The sequence below is a fragment of the Tenrec ecaudatus genome, chromosome 9 (genome assembly GCF_050624435.1).
Source record: "Tenrec ecaudatus isolate mTenEca1 chromosome 9, mTenEca1.hap1, whole genome shotgun sequence".
Classification (NCBI taxonomy): Eukaryota; Metazoa; Chordata; class Mammalia; order Afrosoricida; family Tenrecidae; genus Tenrec; species Tenrec ecaudatus.
Genome location: NC_134538.1, coordinates 149,578,941 through 149,596,877, shown reverse-complemented (window position 1 = coordinate 149,596,877; position 17,937 = coordinate 149,578,941). Strand labels below are relative to the sequence as shown.

General features: G+C 51.0%; 1 protein-coding gene across 2 annotated transcripts in view; it reads left to right on the top strand.

Annotated features, from left to right (window-relative positions):
- Positions 1-17,937, top strand: part of CEP41 (centrosomal protein 41) — a 44,900-nt gene that overhangs the window by 19,666 nt on the left and 7,297 nt on the right. For both annotated transcript variants that reach the window (XM_075558666.1, XM_075558665.1), the window contains exons 3-5: positions 6,126-6,173; positions 10,631-10,692; positions 12,100-12,169. In XM_075558666.1, coding sequence (XP_075414781.1) covers positions 6,126-6,173; positions 10,631-10,692; positions 12,100-12,169 — 180 coding nt within the window. The remainder of the gene's footprint in view (positions 1-6,125; positions 6,174-10,630; positions 10,693-12,099; positions 12,170-17,937) is intronic.

Here is a 17,937-nt window from a genome sequence, read left to right as displayed (position 1 = left end):
GGCTGTGCACTGTGACCTGCGAACCGCAGAGTGAGCTGTTTGAGCCCAGCAGCTGCCCCACAGGAGACCCTGGAAGCTGCCTACTTGCTTCAAGAGTCAAAGCCTTGGAAACTCCAAAGGGACAGTGCCACCTTGTTGTGGAGGGTCACTGTGAATCGGCCCAGTGACAGTGGGTTACGTGTTTGGTTTGGGGAAGATTAGCACTAGAGGGTCCTCAGAAAATCTAAAGCCCCTCAGCCAGCCGGAGTGACATGGTGGCCACAGTGGCGGGTACCTAATGTACAACTGGGAGGACAGCACGGACCGGTGGGCCGGGCTTCCCTCTGCGTTGAAACTGGCTGGACGGCAGCCAGCAACAACAGGACGAGAACGGCTGGCTCTGGGGGCCACCGTAGACTTGATTTTTTGAGATGGGGCCTGACAGCTTTCCAAAGCCGTGGCAGCATTTTGCTGTCTCCGCTAGCGGTGTGGGAGGGAGCCGTCTCCTACCCACCCCGACCAGCAGTTCCTGTCCCGGCTTTTGATTATGCGACTATGACTGTCTTAGTGGGTGTGAAGTGGCATCTCATTTGTGGTTTGGATTTGCATTCTCGTGTCCTTAATGGCGTGTGTGGCTCTTTCCGGGGACGTGCCTCTTCAAGTCATTTGCTTGCTTGTTTTGTTTTGAATTGGCTTGTCTTTTTACTGTTGAGTTGCAAGAGTTCTTTGATCTAATCTGCATACTAGGCCCTGATCAGAAATATGATTGGCAAATATTTTCTCCCGTTCTGTGGGTTGTTGGGGCTCTTTATTGTTCTCCGCTGACGGAGAAAGAAACGCTCATGGCTCTCGCCTTCCTGGAAGCAGAAATTCCCCAAATGAGTTTGATAATAGCTGTTGGAGGGCCCAAGGCATTCTTTAATTGCTGAAAACCTCAAGTATTTTAAAGACAGCGTGGGAGAAGAAACCCTGTCGGTGGTGTTGATTCAAATCTAGAAATGATTGTAACGCCAGCGGAGAGATCTCCTCTTTGACAGGTGCTTTTCTGCTCGCCTGTGTGGCGTACCTTGAGGATTGAGAGGACTTTGCGCAGGGGCCTGGGGCCCGTGGGCTGTGGCCCAAGATTCCCAACCCCGTCAGCCCAGGCCCCAGGGTCCTGTCACGTAGATATCAGCATTGAGCAGCCCTGGTTGAGAGCACCAGCGTGGCCTGGCTGCACTTCTGCCTGTCAGGTGTCTGCGCTCTCCCTCGGAGCAGCGGAAGTGGGCACAGGGAGGCATGAGCCTTCTCCATCCTGGGTGCACGAGCTGGGTCTCTCCTCTGTTTTCACCAAAGAGCAACTCAGAGGTGATCACAGAACATGGAGAATTCCAGGATGTCGCCAGGTGTAGAGAGCCTCCTACCGAGTTCTTCCAAGGAACTTGGTGATGACCCACATGGTCAGCAGTTCAAAACCACCAGCCATTTTTTTTGGGGGGGAGAAGGATGAGGCTTTCTACTCAGGCCACAATAGAGTCTCAGAAACCCACGGGGCACTCTTGCCCTGTCCTGTGGGGTCGCAGTGAGTTTTCTGAGAGTTCTTCAAAGACGCCGCTAGCTCTTTCCTGGGGGGCAATTCTTGTTTTGCCCCCGTCCCTCTGCCTCTCCTTTTGGGATGGACTCCAACTTTGATGTCAAGCCCCCGCTAGAGTTCTCCGAATGACTGCACTTCAGCTGCCTTTCCTGGACACCCCCAGTCTCCCACCCTGGGCCATCGGTGGATTCTGCTCTGATGAAGCCCCCCTGGTGTTTGCTCAGACGCCGCCACAGGCATCTCGAATGTTCCTGGGGCACTGTCTGGGCCCCTGCTCTGGAGCCCCGAGGCTGGTCGGGGACACTGTCCGAGCTGCCCGACTCCCCCTGGATCAGCCCCTGCAGACTCCCACACATTCCCCCAGCTTTCCTAGCTCTTCCAAATGCCTTAGATGTGTTCCAGGCAGCCCTTCCTAGCCTCGTGAGGACCCTGGCCTCCTCTTAGCTCCACACAAGCTGGCCGCCTGCTCTCTGCTCTTGTGGCAGCTTCCGCGGAACGCCTGCTTGGATCCTGGTGGAGACTGAGCCTCACCACAAAGGAGGGCCGCTGGGCATGTCTCTTGGGGATCTAATTCTGTTTCCTAGGTCCAATGGAGACATGTTTACAGAAGCCCTTAACCGGCCAGGCACCACTATCCACACTACACCGTTCCTTACGCTTCACAAAGCACCACTGGGCCTCTACCCACGCACTCGGCTCCTTCTGAGCCAGGAGTGAGGGCTCTGTAGAGGAAGGAGAGATGGAAGAGAAAGAAAGCCCCGCAATGGTCTCTTAGCAACCGAGTTCTCCCCTTATCAATCCGGCCCACTTTAGACCACCGCTGCTCACAGCCACACGTTTCTCTCGCCGCCTCAGTACAAACAGTGGGAAGGACCTAACCAATGAGGCACCAGTATTGATTGGACGCTTCGTGGCATAGCACCGGGAGGCCTTTTGGTGTGGACACTAATGGCGAGGCATCTGCTGTCTCCTGGTCCCGATTCACGTCGTCAACCAAGGGGCAGCTGAACACGGCCCAGGCAAGGGGGCTTCTAAAAGACTGTGGAACACAGGAATGGAAAAGTCCATGGGATTCTTCCACAAACATTTCGAAGCCCCCTCCTCCATGCCTAGGGGGCCTGAGTCCTGAAATGCCGTGGCTCATCGAAGCGGTACACTCGGTGTCTAAACCAAACCGGGTGGCGTTTGAAGGAAAAGCAAGTGAACTAATAAAGTTCCAAGCCCATTGGGGTGGCGATCTGCAATGTGAGCGGAGACCTGGGTGTGTGGGTTCTTCACGCAGGAGCTCGTCCAGTGGGAAATGCATTTTGGTTGGTGCCCAGGAGCCCGGGTGCGCAGTGGGGCAGAGCTGGCTGCTACACGAAAGGTCAGGGGTTCCAGCCCACCAGGCACCCCCTGGACAAAAGGCCTGGTTAGGTGCTCACAGCTCGACCACAGCCCAGGACACCCTATGAGGAAGTTCACCTCCACCATGGAAGGCCAAGATGCCTCAGAACCAGCCTGATGACACACAGCGCCGGCCCATGCCAGGCAACGGGAGGGATGAAAACAAACTCTGTGTGGAGATGATTTTCGCTTTCAGCATAACAAGGCAGACAAGACTTGCACAGAAATAAAGCAGTACACTGACAGATGCCTTGCCGAGTGGTAATCGGGGAGCTGTCAGAGTTTCGAGGAGGGAAAGGTCACCTCTGGTGGGTGATCTGTTATGATTACAGCGACAAGGTGACACATTAGAGAGCCGGGAGGACTAACAGAGAGTTGTCAAGTTTAGTAATTAAAGCAAGATTGAAGAGGTAGGTAAACTGCGGGGCCTCCCAGGCCAGAGCCAAGAATTTAAACTTTCCTCAGGAAGCGCCAGGGAGTGCTGACATTTGGTATCAAAGCCTTCTCTTGGAAAATGGATCGGGCACTGGTGCCATTGCTGTTTATTTTTTGTTTTGTTTTATCTTAAACTTGGTTTACCGGTCCTCATTAAAAACGGTTTTGTTTTAACGTCAAACAAAGGTGCATTTCTAGATTAACGAGCTGGAAGTTGGACGTGCAGTTTTCAAAAAGATAATACAGCCCGTAGCAAGGTTGCCTATTGTTTTCCATACATAGCAAATCCTCGGGGGGACCCTGAGCCTGAAATGTTTCCCACCTCCCACCAGTAAGGAAACAACACTTCCTACACGTTTACCTCCGGGGAAGTTGTGTTTCTCAGAGAGCACAACCCGAGAAGCCAGATGTTTGGGAGCTCCATTAGATATTGGTCTTGGCTTAATCATGGACTCGCGTGGTCACTGGATAGGTCAGTCCTCCTGGTTTCCAGCTCTTGCTGTCGGCGCCGAGGACTCTGACTCACCATGATCCCGTCTGACAGAATAGAGAGGCTGCAGAGGGCATCCTGGTCTGCCATCTTCACCGGACCAGGTGGCCAGGCCTTTGTTTTCTCCCCCAGAGCCATTGCTGGGTGAACGCGAACTGCTGTCTGTTCCGTTGGCGCACTCCAAAACCAAACACCAGCCTCCCTGCCATCGAGTCCGTGCTGACTCACAGCGACCCCCATGGGTTCCGGAGACTGTCGCTACTTACCAGGGAAGAAAGCCTAGTCGTTCCCCTTGGAGCTGCTGTTGGTTTTGAACTGTGAACCACTTGGATGGCACCACCACCAGAGCTCCTCAGTTTCCTGCCTAGACTGCCCAAAGCTTCCCTGGCCCAAAGAAAGGCACTGCGGGGTTTTACAACACACAGCTCGGGGTGGGGGAGAGCCACCCCATAATGGTAAACCACCAAGGAAAGTATTTTCAGAATAGGATTATGGGAAGGTGGACAGCATACTGCTTTGCCCAATCTTCCCTCCTGTGGAACTGAACAGGGAGTTGTTTAAGCCCCGTCAGGGTGTGGGGTACTGGAGGAAGGATGTGTGTCCAGGAAGAAGTGACCATTTCTTCTCTAGGGAGCTGGTCATCTCTCAAGTCAGCCCCAGGCCGTAGACTCTGGAAACCATCTATTTGGCTCCACTCCTGTTCTGTGGTCCCTCCAAGGCGACTCGTCAGAAGACGCCAGTGAATCCTCCTCTCAGGCCCTGGTTCAGGCAGGATGAGTCTTAAGAGGGACCCAAACCCAACAAAATGCAGCGCTCGGTAGAATGGTATTCCACAAAGCACTCCTGGTAAAGCTGTCTTCATAGCAAACGAGTCAAGGTGGTCCTTGCAAACATTTTTTTGAGTTTCGGAGCAAGGATGCTCTTTCTCTGCTTCCAACCCCAAAGGTTAGAGCAGGCCTTGGAAACATCTGCTCAGCTCAGACCGTGAACCAGAAGCACTTCTTAAGCCTGTCATTGAGGCCAAACCCAACTAAATCTTTTCAAGGCTTAAAAAGCGAGGAACACAGTTTCACTAATGAGAGATTATTTTGAATGTTTTCTTTTTCTTCCCCTACTGTTTAGGGGCCAAATAGCTCATACTGGGTTGGATTGAACCAAAATTGAAGCCTGCCAGTAAAATAATAATAATATGAGCCCCTGGCTGGAGAGCTAAAATTTCCTTCCTTCGGAAACCAGAAGCACCCTGGCCCCATTCTAATGCAGGAAAACTGTCCAACCCACACTGGCCAGGACCTCGCGCTGTAAAATCAGGCCGTCAGACAGCAGAACCGGGCTGCTCCACATGGTGGGACGGCACTGCTCCTTCTCAAGAATCAGATCCGAGGGGACCACAGGTCTCAGGCTCTGTGGTCCAGTTAGGCTGCAGCTTCGGCACCAGCAGGGACAGGCCCAGTGCAGGAGAGAGCAGGACCCCCCGCCAGGACAAAGCCAGAGGGAGGGCTGGCTTGGGCAACCACAGGGCACATTCAAAGGACATGGCTTTTGTCTCTCCCCCGTTGCCTGCCTTCCCCATGGGGAGTTTACAGGGCCATAAAAGGAGAAGGAAAGTTGGACTGAAGAAGGAAAAAAGACAGAAAAGCACAGGAAACTGTAACTTGTGGATATGTATATGGTCTGCAGCCCCTTACATGTCCCTGACCCAAACCTTCCCCTCACCGCCTCATCCAGCCATGATGCTGCCTGACCCCAGAGACGGCTGACTGTGTGGCCCATCAGCCTCGTGCCCAGATGGGAAGGCTTAGGGAATACTTCTCCGTTTTACACTCATAGGGTGACTCCGTTTCTTCTCTTTAAAAACCAACCAAAACCCTTTGTCCTCGCTCTTAAGGGGAAGAAAAGGTACTCCCCAGGTGTGCCTACTGAGGGCCAGTTATGTTGTCACCTTCTCTTACAGTGACCTTTTTTGTGCAAGTGATTTCATAGTGAGAAGGATGTGAGACCAAGGTTGAATGATTAGAATTTGACTTGGGGGGGGGTGGGGGGGGGATGGAATCCAGCTCTTTTGCTTTGCTCATCAGATGATGACATGCATAAATGCTGGCTTTCATTTGTCTTTAAGAAAAATGCAGTGAAAACAGCTCCCACCCAACCTTGGTCATTTGGGCTTTGGGGGCCTGTTTTCGTTCTTAATGCCATGCATCCCATTGTGCAGCCGTGACCACTCTCCCTGTGTCACTCTCTCCTGTGTCACTCTCTCTCCAGGTAACAGTCTGACGAAGTACACGGAGAAGCTAGAGGAAATGAAAAAGAGTGAGTAATGCTATGGTGGTTGGGGAGAAATGGAACTCCGCCGTAGCTGTGCTTTCTGCCAGATGTTTGTGAGCTCACTGGCTAACACACACTGCAGGGGTGGGACCTGAGGCCCACCTGACAGTATGGCGGGCGGGCGGGCAGGCGGGAGCTGGAGGCCACGGAGCCTCCAAGGAGCAGGTGGGAACGCTGCACCATCCTCACCAGCTGCAAACATTCTGACCTGTGGGTCCTGTGACCTGCCAGGTTCTTCAAAACCCGGTCCATTTGGGGTGGGTTTCAACTCTGAGCCAAGCCTGTGTGTGACGGAGTGGAAGTGCCCCACAGCGTTACCTTGACTACAATCGTCTTCACCACGCAGGTGGCAGGCCTTTCTTCAGTGCTGTGGGGTAGGTTTGCACGGCCAAGAAGCTCCCCCGGATCTCGTTGGTGGTCAATTGAGGTGGAATGGTTCTGACTCCCAGTGACCCAGAAACCCTGCTGCATCCTGGGCCACCCTGCAGCCATTCTTGGGCCTGAGCCCATGGTGGCAGCCAGCATGATCCTCCTTCTCCCTGCCCTCCCTTCTACATGACCAAGCCTGATGTCCTTTCCTCTCTCCTGACACCATCACCAGACAAAGTCGCTCACCCTCCTTTATAAGGAACATGCCGGCCGTACGTACTTCCTCCAAGACACATGGACTGGTTCTTGGGGCCGTCCATGGGACTGTTGATGTGGGTGTCGGCATGTACGCTGACGTCAGATGGGTGGTCAAACTCCAGGGCGTCTCATTCCATCGCTCTGAGCTCTTCCTGGTCTCTCTAAGGGGCTCTTGTCTGTCCTGTCTCTAGTATTCTGGGATAGGGTGATCATGTCCCTCGCATGTCATAGCGTCCCTCTGAGTAGCGCGCAGAGCGTGTTCATGAAGGACTGAGAGGCGTGGAAAGAAAGAATGGGTTTTTAAAGGGGTGCTTTGCATCATCAACACACTGCAGTCTGGTTTCCTTGGCATCAGAAACCACACTGCATCCCCTTCCCTCCTTAAGACGAATCTATACCAACTATGCCATTGTCTGTTCTGGGTCCGAAATGTCTCTGAAGGGCACACATCGAGGGCAGGGAGGGAGAAGAAGTCTGAACATCGGGTTTCTGAGGGGTTGTGCTCAAAGCTTCAGTGGGGGGGGGGGGGAACCCCCTGCTGGGAGAGAAGACGCCCCTTTGATTGGCAGCAGTTCAGGGCTGGGCTCGGGAAATATGCTCATGCAAGAGAGGATTGCAAATCCAGGAGAGGCTGTGTTTTGTGTTGTCTTGCTTTTTTTTGTCCTTTTTAACACAACAAGCCCTTTTCATTTCAAAGGGTGCTCTTTCTGTTCCTTTTGAATCGTTCCCCTACTGGGAAACCTTTGCCGGCCAATGTGGATTGAGAAGCAGCCTTATGCCCGCTCTTCTCCTCATTTGCCATTTTCACCAGCAGTGAGGGGTCATGCGAACGACATTTAAAAAAGTTAATCAATCATAAAATCACCCTATCTTCTTTTGTGATCATACATTTTATTGATGTACGCATGGAAATATGTTTAAATTTTACAAGATAAAGATGTACATCCCATAGATGAGCATATTAAATACACGGCACTTTTCAGCCGCGTTTACTCACCAGCGTCACGTTGCTGTCCTTCATTCGTCCACCCTCGACTGGTTTGTCACCTCACCTCTCCAATCCAGAACCATGTCCCATACACACGGCCCGTGCCGCCCCCGTTGGAGATAGTTCTGAGCAGGACAGCACCTACTTTCAGACCTACCCGCAAAGTGGAGGTCAGGTCCCCAGAGCCGTGCATCAGGAGCTGAGTCCTTTTCTGACCCTCTTTAGGCTTCCTTCCCGTCGGCCTGGACGCCCCCTCACCGTGTCTCATGCACTCTGGGTTAGATGCCCGACTAGAATGATTTTGACTTTCGCATGGGGGAATCTACCTTTGTGGAAGTGATTTCCTTCTCCTGTCCCACCTTCGGCTGTAGGTGTTCTCCGGGGTCAACCGGGAGGAGGGTATCGTCTTTTTTCATGACATCCCAGACCCATCCCTGGACTCCGGTTACCTGAGATTCCGTGTCTCGCTCTGAAATCCCAAGCCCATTCTGTGGCCTCTCTTGATCTGGCGTCTCCTGTGAGCCCAACTTCCCTTTGCTAATAACATGTTTGAACAGAATCCTGAAAACGCAGGGGGAAAGAAAACCCTTTGTAATCCGAATATTCTTTCACCTCTGTCTGGGGGAAAGTAGACACTGTGTCTATTGACGGCTCACAAAGGCCATTCTTGGTTCCTGGTGGTTAGATGACGCTAGATGGACCGAGTGTGACCCATCCTGGATAGTCAGGCCTCTGTCCTTCCAGTAACTTGAGAGAGACAGGCTGAGCCCCCAGACTTGCTGGAGAAGCAAAATTTGATAACACAGCTGAAACGAGGAGTATTTGTCTTCAGCACAGAGTTTGGGGAGCAGCTACAGCAGCAGAAGCTCCATCCTTAAAGCTCTGTTGGCTCTTGCGAGGAGCTTTCCAAGTCAGCCTTTTAAAAAAAAACACCCAAAAATTATAAAATCTCAAACTTAGCCGTAGACATTGAGTTTGGCGGGTAACAATGTCCGAGAGCCCTAGTGATGGCTGTCCTTCTAAACCAGAACCAGGTACGTGGAATTGAGGCTAAATGGGCAGCTGGGGTGTGTTCTGCCACTTGGGCCGAGCACATTAAGAGTTGTCAATTGTGAGAAAACCGCACAGCCGGTGGTATCTGGCCTAAGCTAATCTCTCTCGGGAGGGGGCTGAGCATGTACACTTTGGGCCGGGGAGGTGGGAAGTTGGAGAAGGCATAATGCAAACTAGGGCAGCGTCCCAGAGAGAGATGGACGGATCGATGGCCTACTGCAAACGACTTGAAAGCTGTTGATTGTTTCCATGGTTTGATTTATTGCCGTTTTCAGGACATCAATAACGTTGGGTGGGGGAGTTGCTGGCAGTAGGGTGAAAGGCTCTGGTGATTCAGTCACACTTTGGAAGCCTGGAGCCACCGCCCGGCAGGTTCTAGGCACTTCTGTCCTCTAAGTTTGTTAGCTTGTTGTATTCAGAAGAAGCTGTTCTAAGAGTTGTCTGGTAGGAATGGTCAGCTGTCAGCCAGATCGCTGAGCAGGGCAGCTCAGCGTCTCTGCGTAAGAGTCGTGGTCTTTTTTTACCAAAGGCTAGGTTTTAAAGAAATACAATTTCCTGGCCCTGTGTCTTAAGGTATTTGGTAAACCAAGCTCACATTATCCCACAAAGAGACCACCTGGTCTGTGCAGGTGTTTTTGTTTTTGGGGGGGGAGAGGGGACCAGGGGGACGATGATTCATAATCCAGGGTTTCAAGAAAAAAATTTTTTTAATGCTTTCAGCTCTTTCCTTTGTTTCTGGAGGTCTTGGTTGATGAGACAGTTGTGGTGTAAAGGCCATAGGAGGTGTCCAACTACCCTTGAGCCATTTTGAAATCACGAGGAGTCCTGGTCGCCAGTCTGACAATGTAGAAAAGAGGTGTGAGAGGTGGGAGCAGGCGGGAGACCCACCCTGGGAGCTCCTCCACGACCGGCCGTCTTAGGCGATGTTCTCCGCAAGCTGTCTTGGCACGTAGCTGTGGGTGTCTTCCTACACAAAGCGCGTTCAGCTTAGGCCTGGTCCATGGGATCTGAAGAATGAGCCAGCCACGTGCAGACAGACCTCCCACTCGACTTCTGTCTCGGGCCTGTAAAGACACAGACCTGGTGCCCGTGGACCCCCCTGGTGTGGGGGCACTGCGTCAAGAGTGCTGTCTTAGCTGATCTGCCCTGGGGTTGGAGAGGCGCCCATAGCTGGGGATCATGACGATGGCGCACAGCTGTGTGCTCGCTCTTTCACCCCAGGGAGCCGGGGTGGAGGACCCTCATCCTATACCCTCAGGGTGGTATGTGGCCTCAGGAAGAGTAATGCTCATTTCCCAGCTGGGGTCAGAGCTGTGTGGTGTAAACATCCTGCCCAACTGTGTGACCCGCGGGCCACTCCGCTTCCCCGGTCTCCCCGCACGGGCAGCATGCACTATGCAGAATGTCCCATTCATTTCTAAAAATGGACTCGGGGTGCTGGCAGGTATGCGTACAATACAGTATGGAATCCGTGGAAGCAGCCTGGGAGAAAGACAATGATGGTGTGGAATCAAGTCACTCACGACGGCAAGCTGGCTTCTCCACTGAGCCTTAAAGGCAAAGGGGAAGGATGAGGAGCCGTGCTGGTAAAACCCACCACACCTGGCATGTGATGTTGCCAGGAAGGGAAAGCTCCAGTCGGTGTGAGCGCATAAGTAACTTGGGAAAGGATTGCAGCATGCAGTTTAATGATGAGAACGAAGTCATGGATTATTGTTAGCTCCAAGAAAGTGAAATAAGCCTAGAAAAATACTTACCCTCTCCTGTTTTACAGATTACAGATACAAAAAAGACGAGCTTTTCAAGAGACTTAGAGTGACGACCTTTGCCCAGCTGGTAAGTCCCCCGAGCGGCCCCTGGAGTACAGAGTGGTTCGTGTGTGCGTACGAGCATTTCCACAGCCCGTTCCGGGGATGTTGACAGGGGTGTCTCCTGATTTCAGCTTCTCACACCAGGGAGAATGTGTGTATGTGTGTCCACACAGGGGTGGTATGACCAGATTTTAACATGAGTAAAGCAGGACACCATTGGTAAAACTCATATCCTGGTGAAATAGCCACATGGCCGCTGAAAACCGTTGACCCTAGCTTATCGTTCATTCTTTCCAAAAATTAGGATTTTTTAAAACGCTGCGGGAAGCGGGAAAAATTGTTAAAAATTGGGACTGTCCCACCAAAAGTGGGATACCTGGTCACCTTATTGTAAAGTAAAAAAGATATTTAGCTATTCTAGCTTTGATTATTCACCAAGCTTGTGGTTTAAGTGTATTTTTCCTTGGCTAGTCCATTGAATGTTTTTAGAACCTAGAATATTGGGTCTGGACATTTTTCTTTGTGGAAACGAAGCGATCTCTCGTCTCATCTTTGAGCTCCCTTCCAAGGCCCTCTGCCATGGGCCAGCTAGTTGGGGCAGGTCACTTTCTTCCATCATTTCAAATTACGTGCAAGGCACATTCATTTTAAATTGTGGACAACGGGCCCTGAACAAGAGTCGAATCAGTGTAACTCGATTTGGATACTGGGTCTTGTGAGCGAAGTTATTTCCAAGGGCTTTAGGCGTGGTGCTGACAAAGACGATCGAGTGCACCATGGACCAGCAGAAGAACAGACAGATTAGCTTGGGAAGAAATACACCCAGAAGAGGCCAACCCCCGGAGAAGGACGTCACACTTGGTAAAGTGGAGGGTCGGTGAGGTGGATTGGCAGCTGCTGCAACCGTGAGCTCAAACATCGCGACCTCTGCGCGGCGTTCCATTCTGTGACAGGTAGGGTCGCCCTGAGTTGCAACTGACGCACCAGCAGCAGCAGCACCACCACCAATACAGTCATCAAAATATGCAAGATTACCCTGGTGTCTTTCTTAGATGAAGAGTTATTGGCGTGAGTCTTGGTAACTGCAGGTCATGGTTGTGTTTTCAGGAAGTGTACCGCGGGATACTCCGACCAGAGCACATCTAAATGTGGTTTTAAACCCTTGCTTATATTTCTTCCCCTAAATTGCACTTCTGGGCTTTTTAAGTTAATTGTGTGATGCTTAACATGACTCTTGTCTTCTACAGTGACTCTCTGCGGTGTAATTACCACCACCACCCCCCATGAGTGAGGGGAGCCACAATGCAGTTTCCGGTTAGACACTGCAGCCTTTCTGCACCTTTTATAAAGCACAGGCAACCTTGCCTGTCTTTAAAACACTCTCTCGCACGCGTGCGCACACCTACACGTTTTGTTCTTTTTTTCCTACCAGGTCATCCAGGTTGCTTCCCTGTCTGACCAAACACTGGAAGTGACAGCTGAGGAGATTCAAAGGCTAGAAGGTAATAGGATGGTCATTGAGGCTGTGGGGAAATCAGTGGAGCCGCCGTTTGCCGGGAGGACCTGCCAGGACACATTTGTTGTGCTTGCTCGGGACGGGACTGGGACTTTGATGTGGAGACCTGTAATTAAGTTGTTCCTCTCAGGGAACCGCTCGCCACTGTGCTAAGTGTTCATTCTCATTCTTTAAAACAAGATGCCTTCTGGGGTTCTGTAGTGAATGTGTTGCTCTACAAATGACTGTTTCCCTACAAGTGCTGTCCGATGCCTTCCATAAGTGTCGACAAGGAACCTTGGTGGCGCAGTGGTGAAGCACTCAGCTGCTAACTGAAAAGTCAGCGGTGTGAACCCACCAGCCACTCCCTGAGAGAAAGACGGGCCGACTGCTTCCGTAGGGATAGCAGCCTTGGAAACTCTAAGAGGCAGTTCTACATAGTCCTGTCGGGTCGCTATCAGCCAGAACCAACTCAAAGGGTTGATTTTAGGCTTTTGATTCATGTACAAAGGAGCCCAGGTGGGCTGATAATTAAGTTCTCTGCTAGCACCAAAAGATCGGCAGTTCAAGCCCACCAGCGGCTGCACGGGAGAAAAGACCAATGGCAGCCAGAGCCCCGATGGGGCAATTCTGCTGTGTGTAGGTTCACCCCGGGCTGCATTTGCTTTGACAGCTCCCAACACCGACATTGCTCTCCAGGTCACAGGATTGGGTGCTAAGAGCCTACAAAGGTGAACACAACACCTTTCATTTTAAGGAGCCCTGGTGGTGGCATAGTGGGCTGTACCTTCAGCTGCTAACCACAAGGTCAGTGGTTCAAACCCACCAGCCGCACTGCGGGAGAAAGACAAGGCTGGCTGCTCCCGTGAAGATTTACACTATCAGAAACCCCAAGGGGCAGTTCTATTCTTTCTTGTAGGGTTGCTGTGAGTTGGAATTGACTTGATGGCAGTGGGTTTGATTTGTTCTTAGGGAGTTTGGTGTGTGTGTGTGTGTGTGTGTGTGTGTGTGTGTGTGTGTGTGTGTGTGTGTAAAACGGTGCCAGGAGCACAAAAGGGCTAATGTGGCAGAATTTATAATCATGGCAATATGGATGGAATTTGTCGCTTTTGAATGTATTTGCTAGGTACTTCATATAACTATGTAACGTTTGAAACAAGGGCTAGAAGGAAGTGTTGACACCTGTCCTTTACAGATGAGAAACCCAAGCTAAAGGAGGCACAGCTGTCAGATGTACCCCAACACTCAGACAAAAGAAAAGGAGGAACCGAATCTGGGACCCAGATCTCAGCCTGTCTAGGGACCCAATCCAGGGCCTTCCCACTGCCTTCCCTGTCTCCTTTTGGGATTCTGGAATGTTCCCTAAGGAGGGGGATGCCAGGCGCCTTGGAGTTCAGAGGACGTGAAGGGATTCCGGTGAGAAAGCTAACGCGGGTCTCTTTAAGGAGGGCACTTCTGAGCTGTGCCTTGAAGAGGGACAAGTGAAAGGCGTGCGTATATCCATCAGTTAGTACCTGGGTCGATATTGGGTCGGAGATAAGACGAGAGAGGAGGTCAGCTCCAGAGTTCCTTTCTGAAACAGCGAGTCGAAAAGTGAAACCCTGTGGCTGTCCTTTCCTGAAAAGGAGCCACAGAAGGAAGGTGCCTATCTCCCTGGCAGCGCCAGGCAGTCAATGCGGACTGGTCCCCGGCGGGACTGCTTTTGTTCAGGCTGATGGAGGCCAGGAATGTGACTTCTCATTTCAAGACAAGTTTCTCAGCAACTCTGAACAGCGCCAGGTTCCTGGGGCTGGTTTTTGCTCGGGAGGATAGAGCGAACCTGAACCAGACAGGAAATTCTCTGTGACAGCTGCCTTTCCTTCGGCCGGGCTCTTTGTACCGGAGATAATCTTGTCTCCTGTACCAGCACCCCCACTTTTTAACCTGGTTACGGAAGCGCCTGCCCTCGGGCCTTTCGTTCATTGTTGAGACAGCACCTCAGAGCGAAAGGGGCGCTTGGAAAGTAGGCCACCATCACACCTGAGTGACAGCAGGGTCTGTCTGGAGCCCCGTCTCACTGGGGAGCAGGGGCCGCGTGGCTCTGCACAGGCCGGCTGAAGTAGCAGAGAGGGCGGTGCAGAATGTTGGCTGCTTTCTTCCTGATGGAAAAGTATAGTTGAGTTGGTGACTTTGGGATAGATTTGGCTATGTCTATTTTCAACACAAGTACCCCCAAAAAAGTTTTTTAAATGTCTATCTGTAGACCAGCGGTTCTCAACTTGTCGGTTGCTACCTCTTTGGGTGTTGAACGACCCTTTCACAGGAGTCGCCTGAGACCATCGGAAAACATAAATGTTTCACAGTATATAATTACATCTTGTTTTGTGATGAATCACTATGCTTTAATTATGTTCAATTTGTAACAGTGAAAATACATCCTGCACATCAGATATTTACATGACGATTCATAACAGTAGCAACATGACGGTGATGAAGTAGCAATGAAAATCATGTCATGGTTGGGGGTCACCACCCTGTGAGGAGCTGCATGAAAGGGTCGCAGCATGACGACGGTGGAGAACCGCTGCCGTAGACAATTAGAAAACTGCAACAGAAGGAAAGAGAAGAAAAATGGAAACAGTTCATCATCACTGTTAACTTGTGGCCCTTCTCTCCCCGACCCATCCACCTCAAGCCCCACCCCAGCCAGCCTCATGTTTCTGCAGGTAGTGTTGTCTCATGCATCTTCGCGTTAAGATTTATCCTGCCCGTGTCCCTGTGTCACTGAATAGTCTTCAGAGGCCTGTCCGTGAAGGTGGCCTTGGTTTCATGGTGGCCCGTGTGCTGAGCATGATGGTGTGTGTGCCCCCATAACATTGCAATGGCCGGGAGTGTCTGTGGGTTCGTCTGCGTGGTTCCTGCGGATCCGTTGCTGAGAGATGGTCAGCAGGTAGGACCGTTGTGAGACCTTCCTGAGTGGTCACTGCCACACTGCCCGCCAGAGTGGCTGTTACCCTCGGACCTTCCCCCACCCATGTGTGAGTGCCTGGGCTTCCCTGGGCCAGCCCGTCTTGTAAAGACTGGCGAATCTGAGAGGTGGGTGAGTCTTGCATTGTGGGTACTTGTTTCTTCGTGGAGGCCTGGCATGACCTGACTCATCACAGGACACTCGTTTGGTTCCCTCTGACTTGTAAGCACTCTGTATAATTAAGATGCCTCTGTGCCCAGTGGCAACGAGTGTAGCCTTGGAAATGAACGAGACACCGCTTGACTGCTAATGCGGGACAATTTCTAAGCGATGCATGTTCTTGAGTATATCTAAAATGCACACACAGAATAAGCGTCTGAGTGGTATGCCCCTGTATGTGTGAGACAGGGAGAGCAGAATCCACACAGAAAGATGTGACCGTTTCTTTCTGGAAGCAGATACCGTGTGTGAGCCGAGTTCCCTTGGGGCTGGGGGCTTGAGGGCCTGTTGGTATTGAAGTGGGAAGGGGACTTACTTGGCATATTAGCAATTTTATCCTGTTTGCATATTTACCATGGACACGTGACCTGGTTTCAATTAAAGAGACAACTCATTAAAATTAAAAAGAAAAAAACTTTTGTAGGTAAGTGTATTAACCTTCTCTCATTTATGTATGTTACAGATATTTGTCCTAATGTGTTACTCACCCTTTAGTTTTCTTGGTGTGTGTGGTCTGTGTTTTCACCTGAGAGCCATTGGCCTTTCGTGGCTGTGTTTGTTTCTGGTGCTTCAGACTCCGAAACCCAAAGTCCAGTGAGTTCCTGCGTTTCTTCTACTGGCTTCTTTCCTTCTTTCACCTACATTGACCCCTCTGGACCTCGGTCGATGATGTGGGGCCATTGTCAACATAGGGTATTCTAAGTTCCTTAAAGCACCCCACACCAGTGACTGGTTGGCTTTCTCATTGGCTGCTGATTTGCAATGCCATCTTAAACAGGTTATGTTTTATAGCACGTAATCTAGGGTTATTTTCATGTCCACTGTCAACATCTTCCATGTGCAATACAGGTCATACAATAGATACAGCAGATTCCCCAAAGTGTGTATATAGACACACACACACACACACACACACACACACACCTACATACATACATTTTTTTCTCTTCTCATCTTTAAAATTCCCTTAAGCTTTTCTTTATTTTAATGCTATTGGGGTTAAAGATGGACTTTAGAAAGGATGAACATTTCAATAAAGTCTCTCTTTTCGACTGTTGATGTTCCTAACGCAAACCAAACTCACTGCCATCTCGTGGATGCTGACTCAGAGACCCTGTAGGGCAGGGTAGAACTGCCCCTGTGGGTTTCCGAGGCTGGAGCTTGTTAGGGGAGCAAAAATAAATAAATAAACGCCTTGACAAATGGCATTGCCTTCCCCTTTTGCAAATCTCTGTAATTTTCTATCTTCGTTGAAGACAAGGGCCCTTGGTGGTGTCATGGGTCACAAACTGAACTGCCCCCCCGCAGGCCAGTGTTTCTGACCCACCGCCCCTCCCTCGGGAGCAAGCAGGGGCTTCCTGCTCTGGCACGTAGTCACAGCCTGGAGACTGAAAAGAGGCGTTTCTGCGCTATTCTTCGATAGGTTCACGGTAAGTCCCAGTGGGCTGGATGGCAGTGGGTTCAGGTTTCATAGGAGACAGCTGGATTTTCCTCTGCATCTTTCTGTATTTAATCTGTTACAATATGCTGTTTGGGTTGAACTATATAAAGAAAACCTGGCCTCGGGTAGACCATAGGGAAAAGGGCCGAGTGTTTTCACGGCCCTTTCAGACAGCTGTGGGCATATTTCTTTACTCCTACACCCAAACTCACCTGGGGTGGTTTCTTAAAAGTGAGGTGCCAGGTGAAATCTCAAACCATCTCAATGAGCCTTCTGTGCTCGGTTAGTTAGAGTAAAATCCACTGGTGGGATCTGTGAGTGGATCTTATCCTCGCGTGTGATTTTGTAACAGCGTGTGTCTGGAAACTGCCAGCTCCCTGAGTTAAGTAGAGCTTCCATTTCATTACCCAACCTAATGCAAACCACATCCTTCAAGCTCACCGTCTCGCTCATCAGAAAAAGGCTAAGTTTAAGTATTGGGAAGCGGTCAAGCGCCTGCTGAAAAATTGATTTCCAGACTCCTGGCTCTTGCCAGACGTTTTATCACCCACAGCAACGGCCCAGCCCACTGTCTTTTCCTTGAAACGACAGGCTCATCCCGTTCTTTCGTGAGAAAATGCCTGCCACGGTTGGAATACTGGTGGCTTTCCAAGCCCATTTTTCTACCGAGTGAAAATGAGACTCACAAAATACGGTGGCCAGTCCGGGTTGTAACTCACAAGCGCGCCAGGACTTGCCCTTGAGACGGCTGAGGCCGAGGCTGGTGCGTGGAGCCTCTGCAAAAGGCCCTTGGGGGATCTGCCACCTCATCACACAGGATGCAGAAAGCTGTCCCTTGAAGGGTGAGCGTAAGGCAATGATTACTTTTGGTTGCTTCGCTGAGGACCTTTTCCCACGAGGCTGACCTGTCTGCCTGCCTGCCATGAGCGTGTGCATCCTAATGGTGCCGCAGCCTGGCTCTCCCAAGGTCCCCGCTGGCGTGCCCACCATTTCTTTTGTGCCACTGATGCAAATACCGCCACCATAAAAAAAACAGGTCGCAATGTAGCTTGACCACACAAAAGTAGTTTTTAGCATGCCAACCTCCCCTGCGAGGGCTTTCGGGGATCCCTAGGTTTTTGAGAACATCTAGAGCAACTTTATTGCGGTGATAGGATTCTCTAGTCGT